A 24,463-nucleotide genomic window follows, 5' to 3' on the forward strand; every position below is an offset into this window, starting at 1 on the left:
AACTAAAAAAGCTGAAACAACGGGTTTTCTATTGACCTTCACCTAGCGGCTGAAATGATTATTTCTGGGCGCCCTTGTGACGTCTCTGTCACGTTACGTTACTGATGGTGTTGCCAGAATATTTTTTTCCCGTTTTTAATTTAGCTAATCCAATTATAGTACCAGCGCAAAGTTAGGAGCGATCAGTCTTCTTGCTACGCTCGGTTATAATCTACCGCATTGGAGTTTCGTAGAAGTTCTAAACTCTAAATTCCATTCTGAATAGGACAGGGGCTGAGAAAGAAAATCAAAATAGGAAAAAATACAGAACGAGCAATGCAATTCTTAGATTCAGTTTGCTAGAATTAATGTCTAAGAGTATTCAACTTTCCACTGTTGCGATCCACACGTCAGTTGCATCAGTGCAGAGACTTATAACTTCTGATTTTATTTCAAATATTTGGTTAATTTAATCTTAGTTTACAAAGTACATTGCCAACGCTATACGATATTAACAGATAAACAATAAACACCACGAACAAAAAAGTTTAAATACCAAATGTATTTGGAATTTGAAAATATTCAATATATATATAAAAATGATTGAACACTATAACCAGTTAAGTACTTTGATGACATTTATATGAAGAAACAACAATTGAATGCTGACATGCTTGGACGAACTTATTGTCTAAATGCAGCGTTCTTTTTATTTCTTATATTCTTTTTCTGCCTTGTATAGTAAAACTCATGTGAAAGATTCCAAACTAGCACAAGCATAAATGAAAATTTGCTATACCAATTTCTATTCCGAAGAATGGGAAAATAAAATTTCAGGAACTAGCAACATTTGCAAACTCGCGCAGTTCAGTCAATACCGCGCGCGGGAAGGTGTATCGTCCATTGCGAAAAGATTATATTTTTAATTTCGTGAGCTAAAGTGTTTGTACATAATGCCGAATATCATAAACGAGGTTAAACTAGACTTTAAGGATGTGTTACTCAGGCCCAAAAGAAGCACCTTAAAGAGCAGGAGCGATGTAAGTTGGGGTTTTAATTTATGATTTCAATGAAAACCAAAGATCAAGGTCCGGCGAAAATCATTTCAGTCTAGCTGAAACTAATTTTAAGCGCTACAGTTTTTTAAACTCAAGGTTCTTTTTAATGTACACATCGAATTTAAAAATTTCGTCTAGGTTTTTCCTATGTCATGTTTCATGCTGATACCTACATAAAAATAAACAATGCACATAAGTGGAAGTTATTATAAAATTTTTACATAGTTTTTGAGCTTTTAATGTAGTGAAAAAGGCGGTGAATATTCTAGAAAAAAATTACAGTGTACCCCATAAACACTCAAAGAATATTACAAAGAGTTGTTTTGTAGTTTGTGTATTGAGATACGAAATAGGAAAATAAACCCTCACTGCGCGAGTCTAACTCGCAACTTACCAAGTTTAAAAAAAAATGCTCTCCATTATATATAATGTTTCAGTAAGTAAACAATCTTTCCATTCCGTAACTTTTTAGTTTTTTTTTCATATCTTTTAAAAAAAAGAAGAAAGAAAGGATAAAGAAAAAATCGCAGGTTTCCGTACGATATTTTTCTATAGCGTTAAAGTTATATTTAATCTCCTCAAACGCACATAACTCCAAAAGCTTGAGAGAAGCTTGCCGGAAAATGAACTCGACCTCCCGAAAGGGAAAGGAGGCCGAAATCAGAACCACAGAGCTATCAGCGCTTGGCCCCTTTTTATATGGTAGCTACATAGGGTAGGCACGTACTTGATAAATACAGTATATACTTGCATTTTTAAATATAGTATGTATACATACTTGCTAAATATGTATAAAGAAATGTAAACCAACTCATAGTTTATATTGAATCTTTTGTTTCAGTCTTGTTTCGTTTTTTTTTGTGATAGTAAATAAATAAATATACTACGACAAAGACAATACACACATCGCCATCTAGCCCCAAAGTAAGCGTAGCTAGGTTATGGGTACTACGATGATTGTTGAATATTTTTATGCATAAATACTTATAACATACAGATACACATCCAGGCACTGAAAAATATTCATGTTAATCACACAAATGTATTCCAGTTGTAGGAATCGAACCCACGCTCAGAAAGCAGGGTGGCTGCCCACTGCGCCAATCAGCCGTCAAAACGTACATGTAGGTAGATAGCGTTCGTTTGGTGGTATAACTGCCTCGTTGGAGCTCGATAAGCAGGTCGGGCCAATGTAGTACCTAATAGAGGTTTCCATCAAGAACTTCTTAGTACCAACCGGAGTTGCGAAATTGGCGGTGATTTACCCCCGTGCCTCAGAGAGTACGTTAAGCTGTCGGTCTTTCGCTTGATCTCTTTCCGGTCGTGTCGGACTATCGCACTATTAGAGTGTGGGGATAGATTGCATCTGCGTTTGCGCAAACACTTGTGCAAAAATCTGACTAGATATTTTCCGTTTGTGTGAAATCAGTCGGGGAAACTGTTATTTGTTATTTTTTATAAATAGCGTTATTTCATAGTTAAGATGAACTCCCATGTAGCCTCTATTTTTATGCCGATAAACAATAAGTTTCCTCCGGGAAATGGGATATAATTTTTTATCAATTTTACTTCATAGCTCCGTTAAATTTGAATTGATTTTAACAATTATTTTTTTATTCCAAAGTGCATACTATCAAGCATGCATCGTCTTATTTTAATAAGGATCTGATAAATATTGTCGGAGATAAAGGACATAACTCTTCATATAACAGAAGTCGCAAGGCATATGGGACAACGATCGAATACGTGTGTATCATCCTACTAACATAATAAATGCGAAAGTTTGTGAGTATAAATGTATGGATGGATGTATGTATGTATGTATCAACTTAAATTATGACAACTTACTAACTCAGTATACCACGTAAAATAATAGAGGGTACATAGCTTGCTAGCCACGATGATTATGATGTTTGTATCAGATCTATTCTCGCTTTTTGATTGACTCATACGCAGACGAAGTCGCGAGGGTCCACTAGTTTTATAATATATGTATTCTTGACTAAATGGTTATCTGATTTATAGATTTCGAGAAGAAATACAAACATCTTAAAAAAACCTGCATGTCTGAAAGTGCGTCGCAATGTTTTCAGACGCGAGGGAATCCTTTATTTAGTTATTTATTTATTTATTTGCATCCATCCCTTAACTCATGAGGCCCTGTCAGGGCGTAGCAATAAGAAACAGTCTACTGCGGTTTAGTAGGCTTACCATGTCCAGCATGGTGGAAGAGTCCTAAACCCTTTCTGATGGAAAACCCGTTCCTTGTAGAAGACCGGTAATGGGTTTTTTTTTTAACTACAAGTCAGCCCTTGACTGCAATCTCACCTGCTGTTAATGACGCAGTCTAAGATGGTAACGGTCTATCCTGTTGTCCCTAATCGGTTACCAGGCGACGTCATACCGGAAAGCTAAGTCGCTTGGCGGTACGTTTTTTCCGTAGCGTGGTAACTGGCCACCTCCGAAGCCTCCCATCAGACTAGATTAGAGAAAGATCTTAGTCTTTCTGAGAAAATGCAGTAATTATGTATTAACAGTTACAAGAAAGATCTTAGTATTTCTGAGAAAATTCAGTAATTATTAACCGTTACAAGAAAGATCTTAGTATTTCTGGTCTGATATATGGTAGGCAATAGCGTGTCATCCGAGAGTTTTACTGATTCTTTAGCTGAGCAAGAACTTCCTTCTGAATTTTGTAGAAAGACATCTGCCCGTGGATGCCCTGTACCAACCTTAAATTAAAAATATGATAATACCAACACAAAATACCCACCTTGTGGCATGAACCATAGACTAGTTGGTAATGAGTTGCCTAGTGAAAATCGATTGGTGAAAGGTAAATTTATGCCTAGTAATTAACATTGATAAGGCATTACTTACTAAGGTACATTGTCTTTTCCGTTGTTAGTGAAATTTATTAGCATTAGTATCACAGATTATTGATTACGCCTCCATTCAGTAATTGTTAAGAAGGAAGATCTTATTTTTTTATACTCTTTATTTGTACACCACTCAGAAAAACGAGGAAAAAAACAAACACATGAAGAATGAAGCAGGATACAAAAGGCGATATTATCGCTAAGTAGCGATCTCTGCCAGGCAACCTTAGGATTAGGAAAACTAAAAAGAAAAACGAATAGGTATACTGTTTAGAACATACATACGAATATCTACATACTAATACATATTTTAACATACCATAAATACTTAAATATGAGTTTGAGTAGATGAAAAAATAATAATAGTCGTCTTTATTTAGCGAGATAATGAGCATTTTTAAATATGCCCAGTGACTTTGACTGTCTTATATTCAATTGGAGTGCATACAGTAGCATTGACAGTGAACCGTGAACTTCGTTTTGTGGAACGGCATTCTCAAAATCAGCGTACGACTCGATCTAAGTTCGGATTGCACTCCATGAAAGTTCAGATACGTGGTCATATTTGCGTTATCTAAATATGAACCAAATAGCCAGATTTTGAAGACGCTCAAGTTTGTTAAGATAGTCCTCAGTCAAATTAAGATAGCTTGCGTCCGCATAGTCGATAATAGAGCGAAAGAGAATGTGCTGACATAACTTTAGAAGGCTTGGAAAAATGGATCGCAGACGGCACAGCGACCTAAAAGTACCAAAAGTCCTTCTACTCAAATCCCTTACTTGATTAATCTTTCTTGTAACGGTTAATAATTACTTAATTGCAATAATAATTAAGCATAGCACTCAACTCTAAACTGGAGTTTGAAAAATAAAAAATGAAGTTTAAATTACGTGAACGGTGGATTACTGTCCTAACTTTCTGTGACTTGCTGTATCGTTAATCCAAATGACAAACAATAGATTGATTGCATTAACTTCACATCTGATAGTCTGATATTGCACGTGTTTAAGTAATGCGCTAGTACGTACTTGTGGATATGTTTGCATTGACGTGACTCATACGGTCGTAGCGTTTCCGCTAGGGTTGCCAACCGTACCCTAAAATAAAGAATTGTACTCTTTTTCATGGCGGCGTACTTTATAATCTGTGATATTAATGCCCGTTTTCAGTACCAATGGACAAGACATGGCCTAAGTAACGCCTTATCAAAGAAAATTCCTAGGCATAAGTTTACCTATCGATTTTCACAAGGCGACTTATATAACCTAACTTGTCTATGGTTCTTGCCACAAGGTAGGGTATTTTGTGTTGGTAATATCATATTTTAAATTTAAGGTTGGATATAAGGTTATTAAGGAAATCGTTTTTATTCCATCTGTCAAGTTACGAATTCTCTAAACTTGACTAAATGCCGAATCGGTGTCGCAATTTATACAGTGCTTAACGTCATTAGATATCACATAAGAGTTCGTGAAAAGTTTTTTTTTCTCTAGTAATAACTTAAATCCGATTAAGAAGATTCCTAGGTTTAGTGAAAACAGGTACAAGATACTCTTTTTACACAATTTTGACTATACTTAACAAATACATTCATACCCATTGTCATGCTTTGTCAAACTAGAACGAATCTTACTTAACGCAGCCAGCATCAGTCAAGACATGAAATCCTCCGATGAAGATGTTTCTTCTACGGCACAGCAACAACTTGCAAAGTAGAAATATAATACTTAAAAACAAATTAAAATAACTTTACTCGTATTTTATAAAATGGTTCTGTTTTATTAATACCCTCTGAAATCAGCTATGACCTTTTGGAGGACACCGGTCTGGTGTGTCGCAGAAGCATTGCAGCTCAGGATCGTTACGTCACAATGTAGTACCTTTACCTTACATTACGTAACCTTTGGTTGTGGTACCTTTTTTTTGTTTTCTCTTAGTACCATAGCCTAAATGTCCTTGAAATTCAAGAAGATTAGCATTCGCCTGTACGCCTGTTTTAAACTTTTTTTTAAAGCTGACAACCCTACTTGCCGCACATCAAAATTCAAAATTCAAAATTCAAAATTCATTTATTTCAAGTAGGCCTAATACAAGCACTTTTGAAACGTCAAGTCTGTCCGTGTGTAGTGACTCTACCACCGGTTCGGAAGGCAGATTCTACCGAGAAGAAGCCGGCAAGAAACTCAGCAGTTGCTCTTTTCCAACATCAAAAATTTACATTTTATATTTTAACATTCATTTTTCTATCTTGTGAGAGATGAAAGCGGAGCCGGATGCTTCCAAGCAACCTTGTCATTAAGAAACTCATCAATTGTATAATAACCTCGCTGTAATAAATGTGTTTTAACACATTCTTTAAACTTATGGATTGGTAGGTCCAAAATTACCTTAGGAATCATATTATAAAAGCGTATACTCAATCCCACAAATGACTTCTGCACCTTTCGCAGACGATATGCAGATGTCACTAATTTATGACCATTTCTTGTAAGTCGACTGTTTATATCCACTTTTTGTTTATAAAGACTAATATGTTGTCTTACAAATACTATATTGTTATAAATGTATTGTGAGGCTACCGTAAGTATACCAATTTCTTTAAATTTTTCACGGAGGGATTCACGTGATTTAAGTTTATATATTGACCGTACAGCTCTTTTCTGCAATATGAATATAGTTTCAATATCAGCAGCTTTGCCCCATAATAAGATCCCGTAAGACATCACACTATGAAAGTACGCGAAGTAAACAAGTCTTGCTGTTTCTACGTCAGTAATCTGTCTAATTTTCCTGACGGCGTAGGCAGCCGAGCTTAGTTTACCTGCTAGTGTATCTATATGGGTACCCCACTGAAGCTTACAATCCAAGCTCATGCCCAGAAAAAAATGTGTGATCAGTCATGTGTGAACAAACATATTATGTCGCATAAATTAGCGACAAAACTTTAATTGAACCACCATTAGGTACTTCACGAACCAATTCTCTATTACAATTTTGGTTATTTTACAACTATAAATTATAACTGATTTATTAAACTACATTACTGTAAAGTTTTATCAAAATTCGTTCAATAGTTTTTGCGTGAAAGAGTTACAAAAATCTATAATTCCATACATCCACACAAATTCGCTTTTGTAATAGTAGGATAGGATACCTTGTACGTTCGTGTAAGTGACATTACCTAAAATGTATACATACCATTTTATGTATACATATTCTACTTCATAGCTAAATTTTAATTCACTGTGGGATGGTGATAGCAAAATAAACCCTGCTAAGTTTGTTGTGAGCTCTTCTTAGACCGGCGCGTAGTTATAACTATACGCTTCATAAGTGCCTGTGGTAGGTTTCTTTTTTTTTTATGTTTTGTTTTTCAGAATTAGTAACGTACAGTAATATTTGCCGTACCAAGCAGATATTTCCCCCGATAAATAAATAAATAAATATACTACGACAATACACACATCGCCACCTAGCCCCAAAGTAAGAGTAGCTTGTATTATGGGTACTAAGATGACTGATGAATATTTTTATGAATTATATACATAAATACTTAGAAAATACATATAAACACCCAGACACTGAAAAACACTTATGCTCATCACACAAACATTTTCCAGTTGTGGGAATCGAACCCACGGCCTTGGACTCAGAAAGCAGGGTCGCTGCCCACTGCGCCAGTCGGCTGTCAAAAATAGTAGTAGTAGTTCCTAAATGAATACAGAAAATTAGAATTTGAATGTAGAAAGAGTTTCCCAACAATTCCAAGTATTTAAGCGAGTTGTCAGTTGGCATCCATTACAATATTGAGAATCAAACTGAAATAGAAAACTACTGCAATCCAGATCCATTGTGGACAACGAAACAATGTTATGACATTGACTTTGATTTTATTGTCTTTGTACACGATTCACGTGATTTGCATTACGCTAATGGGCAATGCTGCGGATACTGGTATTTAATATCTGAAAAATGTCTGTCCATGCGATGTTATTAGCATCTAGGTGCGCGGTTGCTTAGCCCGCATGTGACCACCATAAATACAGTTAAAATATGCATGGCGATAAAGATTATGTCCGGGAGATATACAACGGGTTTCTAACAGAGCCAACAAGAGGGACATGCCGTGGTGGTTTTTAGTTCGGGTATACCCCCTTTAGACGAGGAGTCCCCCATAACCTCCGTCCTGCCCAAGGGTCGGAGGTAGCTTAAAACTTTTTCACCACGCCAAAAAAAATGGCGATAAGATTAGGCAGCCATTAAAATTGACAGGGACAGCCATTAACATTGAAATAAGTTGTTGTGAGGTCTTAAGTGAGAGTTCCCAGTCAATTGTATACAGGGTAAGCATAGGGTATGATCTAAGCAAACAGATTATATAAAATGAAAAAAAATTTTAGTGACAGTTATAAAAAACCTACCCTTAAGTTTGTATACGAAGACCTCGTCGCACCGGCGCAACGGTGAGTGTGAATTTAAGGTCCCGGGATCGAGTCCCTGCTTGGAAGTACAATTTGAAATTTCAATTTCTGTTTTTTTTTCTGGCGGACAAAGACGTGCCGCTAAGCGATTTAGTGTTCCGGTGCGATGTCGCGTATAAATCGATTAGGGGTATGACTACCATACTCCCTGACAGGTTAGCCCGCTACCATCTTAGACTGCATCATCACTTACCACCAGGTGAGATTGCAGTCAAGGGTTTACATTTGTGTAAACCCTTGACTGCAATCTCACCTGGTTTGGGTGGAATGAAAAAATCTCGTCCTGGAGATTTTCTTGACTTCGCCATTTTTGGTGGCGAACATCTTAGATTTGAAATTTTTCATACTTGAAAATCTGATGTCGTTCCAGGACCATAATTATCCTATGTTGCGCAAATATCTCTATGAAGACGCTCCAAGTCGATGTGTTACTTAGTTAGAGCGTAAAAAAGTAAAACCAACAAACACTTATTTTATGGTATGGCTCTGCCAAGTATCAGCTTGATGCCCTGGATTCGGTGGATCGGCTGAGCTAGAAGGCTCATCGGTGACCTAGCCAATAAATAACTTCAGAGTTTGGAACATCGTCGCAAGTTTGCCTGCCTTTCGGTATTCTATAGGATATATTTCGAAGAATTTGCTCAAGAACTATTTGATCTAGTTCCCTTCTCGCCTTTCTACCATCGAACCGCGAAGCACCGTAGGATCTGCATCCCTACGTGGTCGATATACCGCGGACGCGTACGAAGCGCTTCGCATCTTAGTTTCTGATCCGCACCGCTAGGATCTGGAATGCCCTTCCAGCTACCATTTTCCCCAGTGCCTACAATATGAGTACCTTCTAATCAAGAGTGAATAGGCATCATCTAGGCAAGCGCGCTCCACCTTAGGCTGCATCATCGCTTACCATCTGGTGTGATTGCGTCGATAAATAAAAAACACCCTTTTGCTTTTATAACAGCTATACTATTATGAATTGTTGTGTTCCTTAATTCGGTCGCCATGAACAGACGGACAGGCGGAGAAAATTCAATATCACCCTAGTTAACTATAAGACTTTACTTTGCGAAGTCAAATATCTACGATTAGCAAACTATAGCACATTATAAAACCTTCCACAAGACAAAGTATACCCACGTAAACACCTTTTAAGCGTTTTAAAGTATTAGGCTACATTTTACCTCCGGTTTCAGAACGGCTGATCAAATTAACGAATAACTTTGATAGGATACATCAACTGAACTAGAATGATTAACGATTAATAATAAGCGCAGATAAATACTTTTAGCGGGCTACTATAAATAAATGTGATATCATCTTATAGATATATATTTTTATTGCACTATTGTGCTGCTTGCTGCTTGCTGCTTGCTAACTTATTACAGTAAATTCCTTACTGTTTCTTTTCCTGTATGTTATACGTGTGCGGTGTGATATAGTGTTTCTTCTTCTTCTTCTTCTTATTATTAAAAACTCAAAAGTACTAAACAAATAACCTAGAAGGAATAAACTAATAAATTATGTATCACTACCATGGCCAATACCAATTCCCCAGGCAAAGACATCACGTACTTTTAAATCGACTTTTACTATGTTTCAAAATCAAAACATCAAATGAATTGCGAACAAATATTTGTTATTCAAATTAACGAATTTAGTGTCCCTTATATTGCTAAATACACAGTGAACCTACCCGATCCGAACATCGTTCCTGAATTATCTCAATATATTATACTCCGTGTCAGCCTTTGGAGGTAGACTAGCTTATTTGACCATGAATCATTATTTAACAAACTAACAAGAGTTTGATGTTGATCAGCATTCCAGAAACTCACACGTCCTCATGAGTGAGCAATTATCTGTAAGCAGCTTAAAATAAACGATAGACAGAGTCACTACCTACACGTATTGCTTAAGTATTATTTATAACATTTTTTACACTAATTGCTTATTTGTGTCTGACTCTGGAATTCCCTACCTGATGAACTACGTCAGGCAAAATCCTTGCCTCTTTTTAAAAGTCGTTTGAAAAACTATTTTTTATGTATGTATGTAGTTTATTATTACATATTATATGTATGAACAATATATATATTGTATATGTTGTATATTATGTATTTTATTTAGGCATAAATTTTTATTGTGCCTAAGGTTGTGTGGGAGAGATCGCTTTAGCTAGTTTTTTATTATTTTTTATTTTGATCTCTTGTGTTCCTCTTTGTATTTTGATTTTGTGCGTGCAATAAAGAATTTAATAATAATATTAATTGGGCTTGACGACTATCATGCCAACACGGTTAGTATGGGCAGGGGACAATTTTCTCTCTGGGGAAAGGATAAAAAAGTATCTTCTCATTCGGGCCTCGTTGTCTATGTAAGACGATTCAAGGATTGTCTCGGAGGGATTTTCGTCTGAGATTGTATGGCCACACTTGCTACAGCAAAAACTGGAGACCACTGACGCATTCGTGACACTGATCCGGCTCTTCGCTCCCCTCAGTGCAATAACATCAAACCATGTAGTATCTCGGATTCCACACTCTATCTTAAACAACCTCTCCATCTACTCCTGTCGATCGCAAGCCTCTCCCAATCTTTGTGATTAATATGAAAGTCGCCCATATCTCTCTTGACGTAGTCTTTAAAGCGTAGACGCGGTCTACCCACATTCCTCGTTCGTGTGCAGAGGTCTTCTGCTTTTTAATTCTGCCGCGGTAAACGAGAAGGATTTATTCTATAAGAGTGTCCTAGTTAGCGCAAACGTTTTAGAACATTTACGTTGGTTTCCCTGTCCTTCGATGAAGTGCCCAAGATTTTGCGTAAGCAGCGCATGTAAAAAGCATTTAGCCGGTTGGCTCTGGGCAACCCTTTTCCTCCTTAAAATCATCCCAGGCGTGATAAAAACGGGGGTAAACATTTCTAATTCCATGTTGCCGTGCTTTGGCAGGTGAACACGATAATTTTATCCCTTTTCAGGGAACTCAGGGGACATAATCGGGGCGAGGAGGATGCAATTTTTGTCTGCTGCCTATGCTTACCAGGCTGATTGAAATTCACGCTTGCCTTGAAGCCATTCCGGTTATATTTGGCAGGAAACACCGATGCCGGAAGAGTATATGGTACTTATCAGAAACGTACAACCTTATCCGGGAAATTATATTTCAGTTAGAAGAGAGAATTTCTTAAACTACACGTTTAAGAAATTCTCTCTTCAGTGGAGGGCAACTTTAAGCTGACCGGTACGATGAAATTCGGGATATTGGTTTAATATAATTGCCGCATCCCTAAAAGGTTATCCCGCTACCATCTTATACTGTATCATCACTTAACGCCAGGCTAACTTCTAGTGGAATTACATGGTTTTTTTATAGTATCAATTGCCGCACCAAGCTGACGGCTCATCTGGTGGTAACACGGGACTTGTTCCTTGCATGCCCTGTTAAACCTCATGTGCCTGTAATTACATCGGCAGCGACGCTTAAGGCATTGCGATAATGCTACTTAGCGGCAGAAATAAGCATGATGGTAATATTTTCCCGGACGAGCTCTGTCACAAAAAGCTCTACTACTTCCTCCTAAAATTGGTATTGAGTCATTACGTAACAGTTGCATAAATATCAAAAAGTTATTTAGCAAAAAGTCGTGTTAGCTTTTTATGAAATCGAAGGTGACTGCAACATGAACAAAGAAAAACTTTCTCGGCTGCGGTGCCTTGCTTTGGCAGGGGCATTGGGCGGTGTGCCAATATCTTCGAGTTTCCAACATCGAACAAGGTCGTGAATGTAGGACTGTGGGCCGAATCGATAATGCTGACAATGCAGAAGTTGCGCTTTTAGGTAATTACCTTCAAAAACAAGGAGGTTATCAATTCGAAAGTTTATGTACCTGCCTTCTCCAGAAAGAATACAAGGCATATATTATTTAAACAAATAAATAATAATAAATAAATATACTACGACAATACACACATCGCTATCTAGCCCCGAAGTAAGCGTAGCTTGTGTTATGGGTACTAAGATAGGTGATGAATATTTTAATGAATATAATACACGTAAATACTTATAATTTTTCCAGTTGTGGGAATCGAACCCACGGCCTTGGATGCGGAAAGCAGGGTCACTGCCCACTGCTCCAACTGGATGTTAATGGGCACACTTTTATTGCACACCAAACAAAAATTGCAGAAAAAATTGGAATAACAACACAACACAGCGTATACGGTATACCTACAATACTATTTTAGTTTTACAAATACGTTATCTTATTTTTTATTTCGTTATATTTTTACACTACAAAAAGTAAAAAGCATGGACAGGAAAAGAAGAAACTTCTTATCCTAATTTAGAATTTCACTTCAAGTGTCCCGTTATATACACGTACAACGTATGTCAAAGAAAGTGATATTTTATTGAAAAATCACTTTCAAACTCATCAGCTAAGCTCGTAATAAACAGCGAAAAAACTTATTGCTGGCAAATACGGCCAGGAAATCAAATGTCATAAGGGGCATTGTTTGGAAAGAGGACTAAATACCATCTTTAAAAGTTAACGTGGCTATAATTAAAAGTAACGTATCTTTCCGTTTTCAAAAATCCACCTAAAAACAATAATGACTACTCTCTAACGGATTTCCAAGCGACGGATTGGTTGTACGGATCCGCTTCGAGCCAATTAAATTCAAAATTCAAATTAAATTTTTTTATTTATGTAGGCCTGTCGCAGGCACTTATGAAGCAAAGTTGTAGTGTTTACATAATTGTAATGGTGATAACTTCGTTCGACAACTTAAAACTAAAGCTACGAGGGTTCCAAAAACCCCCTGGACTAAGAAGAGCCCACAACAAACGTAGCCCGGGTAAATTATTTTTTTTGTTATCACCATCTGCACAGTAAATTACCTAATATTAAGCTAAGAAGTTAGAGCAATTCACACCCAATAAATTTTTAATATAATAGGATTTTTCTAGAGTCTATTTTTCTAGAATAAGCCGATAAAGGAGATGGAGTCGTTTGAATTTCTCAACCCGAATATTTTTCATCCGTTTCTGAAAATCCGGATCCCTATAAGGCCAATTTCCTAAAAGGCTACATCTCTCGTTGTTGATAACTGACCTTAGAAATTATGCCATTTAGGATACTTGCTCTACAGATATCTGTCCTTTTGAGAAACTGGCCTTATAGTTATCTGGCCTTTTAGAAAACTGACCTTATAGCATAGTAATCTTACAAGAAACTGCCCTTATAGAAATATGGATTTTTAGGAACAAATCATATTGTTGCAGTGGTGTGTGTGGCCTTCTAATATGGAGCTCAGCTCTGGGCCTCAGGTTTACCAACGATAAACTGTTCCGCGGATTGGCGTCAGTGAATTTCAAGTTACTATGTATTTACGTTAATCCTGATATTATAGTTCTCTGGCAGGACATACTTTGACAGCCGATTGGCGCAGTTTGCAGCGACCCTGCTTTCTGAGTCTAAGGCCGTGGGTTCGATTCCCACAACTGGAAAATGTTTGTGTGATGAGCATGAATGTTTTTCAGTGTCTGGGTGTTTATATGTATATTATAAGTATTTATGTATATTATTCATAAAAATATTCATCAGTCATCTCAGTACCCATAACACAAGCTACGCTTACTTTGGGGCTAGGTGGCGATGTGTGCGTTGTCGTAGTATATATAAAATTAAGTATATACTGCAGTTTTGTCCAAGTGAAAACACGTTTTGTTCGGCCATCATTGACGTCATGACTTGTTGTCGCATCTCATTTCTAGTTTTTCACGACCTTCAATCTTAGATACCAGCATATTATAAGGAGCAAGTTTAACCGCGAGTTTTCTTTAATACCGTGTTTTTATTTATGATAAATTCTGAGGTTTTTTTCAGTTGGAGTTAAAAGTGTCCCAATCTTTTTATCTGCCAAATAGCTATCAGTTTAAATGTGCTTTGCTTACAAAAAAACAAACAAACCTTACTATATTTAATCGTTGTACGTTGTATTATGGTTCCAGGTGGATCTATTTCGAGAAATCACATTCCGCAACTCCGGGCAGACGTACCGGGGAGTCCCCGTGATGGCGAGCAACATGGACACTGTTGGCACTTTCGAAATGGCCAAGGAGTTATCTAAGGTACATTATCATGATTGAATGAGTGAATGAATGAATTGATACTCTTCTATTGTAAGCATACAAGGGCAAAAATAACAGATACTAAGATAAGGTACATAGTCCAAGTTTTTTAAATACTTTTAGATTTACCTATAAAAAATTATGTTTTGTGTAAGAGGATATATGGCAAAATAAAATATCTCCATCTGAGCAATACTATGAGAGCATTGTAACAGTTTTTATGTATACTCCCCGCAAATCTTTTATATCCCCATATACTTACTTACCTCAAAAGATTAAGAACTTCATTAGGGCAATGTAGAAGTTTCGATGCATCCTAAGTAGATTAAAACAATAGTTTTAAGATTAGTACAGCGATGCTTATGTCTGCCGCCAAGTAGGTGTAGTCCAGTTGGATAGGCGTAAATGCTTGTGTTAATTGTTTTTCTTGTATAAGTTACACTGTTGATAATTAATAAAAAAAATGTATATAATTAAATTATCCCCATCCCTACTAATATTATAAATGTCAATGTAAGTTTGTTTGTTACGCTTCCACGCAAAAACTACTTAACCGATTCTCACGAAACTTTATACACATATTCTTGGAAGTGTTAGAAGTAATATAGGATACTTTTTATCCCGATATTAAGCTCGGTTTCTTTGGGACAGGGGTTGAAGTGTTTGATGATTTTACACCATAACTCCGACAAATTTAAAAATATTTAAATAATTATTTTTGTACTATAGAGGTTATAATATGTGTTTAATTTTGCCCAAACTGAGGTTGTAGATATAGGACAGAAATCCTCAGCGGACAGCAGCAAACCCCTCATTTAAGGCTTAGGGATACTGAATACTTTAATTGTTTTTAGAACTAAACTAAATTTAATGCCACATCAAAAAAAAATCAGACGCAGACGAAGTCGCGGGCAACAGCTAGTAGTAAATAAAATTATTCTTACTACTTTTTTCAGCACGGCTTGTTCACGTGTATACATAAATACTACACGACGGAGGACTGGAAGAAATTCGCAGAGGAGAGTCCCACATGCTTAGAACAAATGGGTAAGCGAAGTGGATTATCTATGACCAAATATGATTAAATTCAATATTCCCATCTGAATTCTTTATTCGCCTCACGGGGTAATTTGCTAAGTACCTTATCAACTATCATCAAATTCAAAATGTCTTCATTCATGTAGGCTTATCACAGGCACTTATGAAGCGTTCATACATATATGTTTACATAATTGTAAGGGGGTGGTGATAATTTCACCACCATTCGCCAACTTAAACCTAAAGCTATGAGGGTTCCAAACATGACCTGGTCTAAGAAGAGCCCACAACAAACTTAGCCGGGTAATTTTTTTTTGTTATCACCATCTCACAGTTTATTTATATTAAGCTATGAAGCTAGAGCAATTCACACCCAAGGTTTTTTATCGTTTAAGTAATCCGTTAATATTATAATAGGATTTTTCTGTAAGCTTACGTTTTATATAAACTTTGAACTTATTGAGGGACATCTCAAAGATTTCATTTGGTAATTTGTTATAAAATATCATCATCGGATAACCTAATACATAAATAAATAAATATATTACATCAATGCACACGTCGCCATCAAGCCCCAAAGTAAGCGAGCTTGTGTTATGGATAGGTACTACGACTTCGACGGCCGATTGACGCAGTGGGCAGCGACCCTGCTTTCTGATTCCTGCAGGGCTAGCACGGCCAAGAGACAAAAATTATATACCCCTATTATATCCCGTGATAAGGGATATAATGAACGTGTCCATCTGCTAAAGCGCGGGAACATGGAATAGGAGAAGTTAGGCCCCGTTTATTATTACACAAATATTATTTGGATATTATTTCCACTTGTGCGCCAGTGCTCTGAGAGTTGATAAAGATGTGGGTGAAGATATTTTTTTATACTTTCCCCGGGAATATAATTGTCTCATTGTTTTTCAGTGTCTGGTCAGGTGTGTATCTGCATATAATAAGTGTTTATGTATTTTATTCATAAAAATATTCAGCAGTTATCTTAGTACCCATAACACAAGCTACGCTTACTTTGGGGCTAGATGGCGATCTGTGTATTGTCGTAGTATATTTATTAACTATAAGATAACTAATAAACAATTTGATTATTATGCATAAATACTAAAGCCAGGATGATGGTAAGAGACCTGATGGATTGACGCTGGCTTGTTGGGAACAGGGTAGGGCGTTTTTGTGCGCAACATGCGTTGACACATTGGCCGTTCTCAGCCATCTTAGCTACGGCTCCCGATCATGATGGGAGCCGTAGCTAAGATGGCTGAGAACGGCAAAAGGCGTAAATATGCCTTTCTAATAGAGAGTTACACATTTGTTCCGTTTATGTAACTCATCTCCGAGACCCTGGGGCCATGGAGTCTAAATGAAAAAAGTGTTTGACGATTTCAAACCATAACTCCGTCAAATGACAACCGATTTTAATAATTATTTTTTTACTGGATACGTTATACTATCAGTTTAGTTTTGTACAATTATTGTTTATATCTGATGAACGTGATTGGAGATAGAGGACAGAACTCCTCAGCGGATATTGGATAGACGCAGGCGTAACTTTGCGGAATTCCATGATATATTATGAAAATTAAGCTTAATTTTGCTATACTCCGTGAAAAGGAAAAGAATCTGTATGGTGTAATTTATAATTTCTTCAATCCTTATAGTCCACACCATACAGACCTTCGGCAATGTATCCTCGACGTACGTTTCGCTCCGAAACCAGCGCATCCTCAGGAAATATTGAATTTATAATGAATAATTGTTATCAAACAACTATTCATTAAACGTGCGTAGTATGTGCCCTATATTACTGAAGGTCTGTCTGTCGAGTATAAGGATTGAAGAAATTATAAATTACACCATACAGATTCTCTTGCTTTTCGCGGAGTATAGCAAATTAAGCTTAATTTTCATAATCCTCAGCGGATGGCAGTAAAACTCGATTTAACGATACTGAATACAATATGTGCTGCCACATTTATGAGAAAAAATAATTTCTTTTTCAGCGGCAAGTTCGGGTACTGGCGAAGCAGACTTCGACCGCCTGTCAGAAATCCTCAACAGTGTTAAAGACCTCAAATTCATATGCCTTGACGTCGCCAACGGATACTCGCAACACTTCGTGGAGTTCCTGCGACGAGTACGGGCTGCGTTCCCCACACACACAATCATTGTAAGGACCTGTAATATAATTAAATAGCTGGTGCCCGCGACTTCTGCCGCATTAACAAACATGATGAATAACGTAGGTACATTTTTATTTGGATATGATATATATGAATTATAAACTAAAATAACCCCCTAAAGACTTTCAATATCGTGTATATTATTCTACTAGTCAAGCCCTTTCATTTGACACCCATATTTTGTTGAGGCGGCCATCTTGGACCTATTTACATAAAACATAGATAAGAACACTAGGTATCCTACCAATAATATAGAAATTAAAAATTTAAAGAACCCCTAAAGACTTTCAATATCGTCTACATTATTGTACTAACTAGTAGCCCTTTTATTTGATACCCATATTGAGGTAGTTGTGAAAAAATATGTAAACAACCATTTTGTGGCGGCTGCCATCTTGGACCGATTTTCATCAAACATAGACACTCGTGACTTATTCACCTTTCAAACAAAAATAGCGACCAAATTGGTTTATCCGTTCTGGTGCAACGACGCCACAGACACACAAACACAACACAGCGACGTTCACGTGAAATTTATAACAAACACCTCGTCGTGTTAGCGTCGAGTGTTAATGATAATATTATGCTTATGAAAACAAGCAATTACCTTCCTTCGTAATTAATTGTACTTAAGAACAAATTTGATTACCGAAAATATGGTTTGAATGAGTTTACCTTTAAAAAAAAATTGTACTTTTAAAAGGCAAAAATTCCGCCATACACAGTTTTGGCGTAACTTTAACCGTTTTCTCATCGCTCGGAACAGAAGCTCTATAGAAGAAGGAATATTTTTCCTGTTTTTGCAACTTTATTCATAGATTGGTCATCATATTTTATTATGTTATGATAAATGTAATATCCAACACAATAAGATTTATGCAATCCGAACAAAATAATAAGAGCTTTATTGAAACAATGCAAGAAACACACACGAAAATGAAACAATAAAATATATATATATATATATATATATATGTATAAATACAGTTGTGCGCAAACGCGGTCTTATTGCAAAAACAATCTCTACAGAAAGACAACCTTTGATGAAAGTAATTGAACACATAAAAGTGGGGCAGTGCAAACAATAAAACATAAACATGCGAAAAAAACTACAATTGTCATAGAAATACATAGACATTATATATATTTATAATAATCAAATATAACATACTATACTATACTATATTATATAGCATGCACATATCATTATTAATAAAATAAATAAATATATATAATAAACTATTGTTAACGGGCTTCCGTATTCTTAATGGAACTCAATATTACTCGAACATTATTTAGTTTTATTATTGTTTCACATTATTGTGAGTTACAATATTAGATATATAAAAAATAATGTACCTGCACATCTTTCCATGATTTTATGTCGAGTGCCGGCACAGACCAGTGAATAAAAATACCGGCACCACAGTATACACAGACAATGACAATCTGTCAATATCTGTGGTTAAAATTAGGGTTGATAACAATGTGATATTTATTAATTTCAACCTATTTATTTATTTATTCATATATTGTTATATATTTAATTATATTTAGTATGATTTTCGTTTCAGGCCGGCAATGTAGTTACGGGAGAGATGGTGGAAGAACTAATATTATCTGGAGCTGATATTATTAAGGTATATATTATAATATTCAACTTGTTTATACCTATATGGGTCAGAAAGCAGGGTCGCTGCCCACTGCCCCATTTCCTGTCAGTTTATTGGTTGCTTTGTCGGGGCGTAAAAGAAGGACAAACAAACAAACACACTTTTGCAATTATAATAATAGTAAAGATTTCTCTCAATAAGTTCAAAGTTTATATAAAACGTGAGAAAAATCCTATCATAATATAAAGGATTACATGTATGATAAATAAAGCTTGGGTATGAATTGCTCTAACTTCATATTAATTCGACTGTGAGATGGTGATAATAAAAAAAACCTGGCTCAGTTTTTTTGTGGGCTCTTCTTAGACCAGTGCGCGTTTAGAACCCTCGTAGCTTTAGTTATAAGAACGAATGTAGTTATCACCATCACCTAACATTAGTGGTAACATATTGTATGTATTAACGTTTCATAAGTGGGTTCCAAACGCGTCCTGGTCTAAGAAGAAGTCCACAACAAACTTAGCCGGGTGTTTTTTTTTGTTATCACCATCTAACAATGCCATTTAAAATTATTAGAAGAGCAACCTGATTAGAGCAATAATTCACACCCAAGCTTTTTATCGATTACGTAGTCCTTCATACTAGGACTTTTCTATAATCTTACGTTTAAAACAAACTTTGAACTTTTTAAGAGGCATCTCCAAGATGTCAATGGGCAGTTTATTGTAGAATTGTATGCAATTTCCTGTAAACGAATTATGAATTTTAATTTAAAAGCCCGCAGACCTTTTAATATCTCTTAATAACCCTTTTAGGTCGGAATAGGACCGGGATCAGTCTGTACAACCAGGATAAAAACTGGTGTAGGTTACCCACAACTGTCTGCTGTTATAGAGTGTGCAGATGCGGCGCATGGACTGAAGGGGCATATCATTTCGGTAAGCGTAAAGCTGACATCGCCATGACGCTACAGTCGCTATAAGACTGATGAATGAATGAATGAATGAATACACTTTTATTGTACACCACATAAACATAAAAAATTAAAAAGTATATATAGTAATCCATAAGTTTAAAGAATGTGTTAAAACACATTTATTACAGCGAGGTTATTATACAATTGATGAGTTTCTTAATGACAAGGTTGCTTGGAAGCATCCGGCTCCGCTTTCATCTCTCACAAGATAGAAAAATGAATGTTAAAATATAAAATGTAAATTTTTGATGTTGGAAAAGAGCAACTGCTGAGTTTCTTGCCGGCTTCTTCTCGGTAGAATCTGCCTTCCGAACCGGTGGTAGAGTCACTACACACGGACAGACTTGACGTTTCAAAAGTGCTTGTATTAGGCCTACTTGAAATAAATGAATTTTGAATTTTTTGAATTTTTGAATTTAAAAACAAAAAAGTATACAATTTGGCGGCCTTATCGCTGCATAGCGATCTCTTCCAGGCAACCAAAGGCGTTAAAACAGCTCAAGAAGAAAGGTAGATGGTGCATTTAACTGTACTATGTTGCAAATAAACATGCATAAACCTATATATACAAATATAATATGTACATATAACAAACTTACAATAAAATATATAGATAGTGATAATAATTAATATATACCTATATTATTACTTAATTTATTAATATAACTGATGTGAAAGGCATATACTTATTTCGGCGTCGACGGTAGGAAACCCGTAGCTTAATTGGAGAAAGCGCTCAGGCCGCGATTGCCAGAGAGTCATTGACCAGAAAATTGACATCTCCATGCTGATTAAATTCATAGAGAACTGGACACGTTCAGCACGGGGAAATGATAAAAATGTATTCCCACAGCTTTATCAACTCTCAGAGCATTGGCGCACAAGTGCAAATAATATCCAAATAATATATGTGTAATAATAAACGGGGGTAAGCTTCTACTATTCCGTGTTCCCGGGTTTTAGCAGGTGGGGACGTTAGTTATATCCCTTGTCAGGGCACGTCTTTGTCGGGTGGTAACTAGCTACGGCCAAAACCTCCCGCCAGACCACTCCATTCCACCAAGACCAATACTTCCAGTCTTAGCTGAAGATTTTTCGAGGAATCTAACGTCCGGTATTATGGTATTATTATGGAACCAAGGCCACTGTTAAAAGTTCTGTTGAATCCAGGATGGCGGTTGCGCGTGTCCTGGTGACGTGGCCAAAGCCTTCGGAGCTGGCGCGGACTTCGTGATGGCGGGCGGTATGTTCGCTGGGCACGACCAGTGCGGCGGTGAGGTGGTCACTAAGCCGGACGGCAGGAAGGTTAAGCTGTTCTACGGCATGTCTTCCTCCACTGCTATGATGAAGCATTCGGGAAAAGTTGCGGATTACAGGTCTGCTGAAGGTGAGTATCAATGTTTAAAACACTCTAGAACTTTCAGATTTCGGACGATTCCGTGAAGAACCTAGAATCCTTAATACAAGAGTCCGCCATCGAGGAGTCGTTTAGGAGTCGAGTATTAATCTCTGTATCGTCATAATAAAAAAAAAATACAACCGAATTGAGAACCTCCTCCTTTTTTAATTCGGTTAAAAATGGATCTAAGCCTACCTAGCTTTAGCCTATGCTCCCTATTCAAAATTGGCACTACGCGAGCTGTCCATACGCAATGACTATAAAAATATTTAATAATCTGCCAGATTTTAATAGGAACACTGAAAATGAAAATGAATTTAATAACACATTAAAAAAATACCTCATCGTTTTTATTCCGTAAATGATTTAAATGTAGCATTATGTATTGTGCTGAATTAAAATTGAAAAGCCTTAATACGGTTTTTTAGTGTCTTTAAAAATAAAGTTTCTTTAAGAGACATGAAGAAAGGTTTTTACTAAAATCTACACCTCTTTGGGATGAAATAGGGGTGGGGAGAAGGTCAATCAAACATCTTCTTGGTAGGTTAGATACAACATTCAGTTAGTTCTTTAGTATTATGTATTTTTCAGGTAAAACAGTAGAAGTGGCATACCGAGGAGACGTGGAGGCAACAGTCAAGGATATTTTAGGCGGCCTTAGATCAGCGTGCACCTACGTAGGAGCCGCGAGGTTACGGGAGCTGCCGAGGAGGGCCACCTTCATCAGGTGTTGTAGGCAGGCTAGCGATGTGTTCTCGTAAGCTATATATTTTACTTAGGCATGAATGAGGTATAGAAGAATATAGTTTGAATCACACACAAAAGTCATGTTTCCTTTACGTCACCGACCAGTCTGAAATTTATGTACGTCTAATTCGCATTAGCACTGACAGTTGGCAAAGACTAGACAGGCGTCTGACGGTTATCAACTGTCAATGTCATAATCAAATGTTAAATTATTTACTGACGGGTGAAGAGATGGAGAACTGAACTGTCGTTTATGAATGAAGTTTTGGTTTCATTACACATAGCTCATGTCTCTATTGAGTCATTTATCAGTCGAAAGTTCCATCAGACGCTTTAGGCTTGACCTAACCGAACTATCTATTAATACTCTATAATTTTTAACGGATTGGAGAATGATGTGTGTGAATGAAGTCTTGGCTCAATCATTCACATCAGTCACGCCTGTTTTACATCACTGATCAGTCAAAAATCGTAAGAAGCTCCACTGTTGTGACCTCACGGATTTACTTTTTGCATCCTCACGGATGTTAATCAATACTTGCTAATATTATAAATGCGAAAGTGTGTTTGTTTGTCTATTTGTCTTTCCTTTACGTCCTAACTAAGGAACCAATCTACTTGATTTTTGGGATAGAGTAAGTTGAAAGGGCGGAGAGTAGAATAGGAATAACATAAGAGTAACATACTTACTTTTTATCCCAGGAAAACAAATAGTACCCACGGGATTTTTAGAAAACCGTAATAAACTCTGGTGAAGAATGCGGGCAACAGCAACTACCCTATAATTATTGACGGACCGCTGACGTGATCAAGGCGTGACTGACCAGACACGTCACTGGTCAGTCAAAAATGTAAAACGCGTTATAGTCCAGTCAGTCAAGACAATTAATTCATTATAATTCCAAAAGTTTTCAAATTTTGATGTAAGGTCGGGAATGGTATTAAAACAAACTATAAAATTTTGCAACCTGTTCTGCGGTCCGGAACATTGTTAAAAATGCAATAAATCATAATTTGCTCAGTTCTTGAGACCAAAATACCAAAAGTTCTGCATAGTTGGAGTGGTGTTAAATATATTATTTTACATGACGTGTCAAATTTGCAACCAATTTAAGTGTACGGAACATTTTTTGTTATAGGTATATTTTTCCGATATATGTGTCAAGTTTGAAAAAGAATTTTTGGAACGTTTTCATTCAGTTTAATAAAAAAAAAACATTAATTTTCAATAAACAAAAAGCGTTCCGTACACTTAGATTGGTTGCAAATTTAATACGTGATACGAAATATTATATCGAAAACTTCCCCAAGTTTGCAGAACTTTTCGAATTTTTTTCACGACCATACAGCAAAAATTAATAATTTAATTGCAATTTTAACAATGTTCCGGATTGCGGACAAGGTTGCAAAATGAGATTTATTGTCGTCCCAATGTACCATTCACTTGACCGAAGTTTGAAAACTTTTGGAATTATAATTAAATTTTCGATTTCGAATGTCAATAATGACTGGACTATTAGGTTTGACCTGACTGATGTGTACCAATATTAGCTAATACTCTATAACTGTTCACTTACCGGTGACGTGACGTAATGGAGTCTTGAATTATGTGTGTAAATTAAACCTAAGGGCCGAAACAAACCAACTGGCATTGAAAGTCAACAATAAGTGTTAAAACTGTTGATCATCATTATCTCATGAAATTAATAATCAATTAAATCCTAAATCTTCAGATGGCAAATTAATTCAGTAGTGCTATCATTTTCACAAAGAAACGGTGATAAACTAATGGTGCGTTCGCACCATTAGTTTTTCGGCGTTACTTTCGGTGTAGCCGAGTTCGATCTTCGGCACGCACTTTTCACTTTTCGGAGTCGTCAATTATTACTATAGAAAAAAAAAACTATCTGCCATCTGAAGATTTTGAATTAGTTACTTAGGGCATATACCAACCGATGAACGTCTACTTCTA

At 36.4% G+C, this 24,463-nt stretch overlaps 1 protein-coding gene across 1 annotated transcript; it reads left to right on the forward strand.

The window, feature by feature from the left end:
- Nucleotides 1-862: 862 nt before the first annotated feature.
- On the forward strand, nucleotides 863-24,281 carry LOC120625269 (GMP reductase 1-like). The gene is made up of 8 exons (XM_039892287.1): nucleotides 863-1,019; nucleotides 14,410-14,529; nucleotides 15,486-15,576; nucleotides 17,577-17,743; nucleotides 19,331-19,396; nucleotides 20,185-20,307; nucleotides 21,516-21,732; nucleotides 22,336-24,281. Exons 1-8 carry the CDS (start codon nucleotides 933-935, stop codon nucleotides 22,503-22,505), a joined length of 1,041 nt encoding a protein of 346 aa, XP_039748221.1. The 5' UTR covers nucleotides 863-932; the 3' UTR covers nucleotides 22,506-24,281.
- The last annotated feature ends 182 nt before the right edge of the window (nucleotides 24,282-24,463 follow it).

The sequence above is a fragment of the Pararge aegeria genome, chromosome 1, assembly GCF_905163445.1.
Source record: "Pararge aegeria chromosome 1, ilParAegt1.1, whole genome shotgun sequence".
Lineage (NCBI taxonomy): Eukaryota > Metazoa > Arthropoda > Insecta > Lepidoptera > Nymphalidae > Pararge > Pararge aegeria.

What these genes read in the sequence shown, in the direction of transcription:
- LOC120625269 (XM_039892287.1), top strand. Translation starts at nt 933, where the DNA reads ATGCCGAATATCATAAACGAGGTTAAACTAGACTTTAAGGATGTGTTA. An exon ending in TCCCCACACACACAATCATT is followed by an intron (nt 17,744 to 19,330) that starts GTAAGGACCTGT and finishes TTTTCGTTTCAG; the next exon opens with GCCGGCAATGTAGTTACGGG. An exon ending in CTGGAGCTGATATTATTAAG is followed by an intron (nt 19,397 to 20,184) that starts GTATATATTATA and finishes TAACCCTTTTAG; the next exon opens with GTCGGAATAGGACCGGGATC.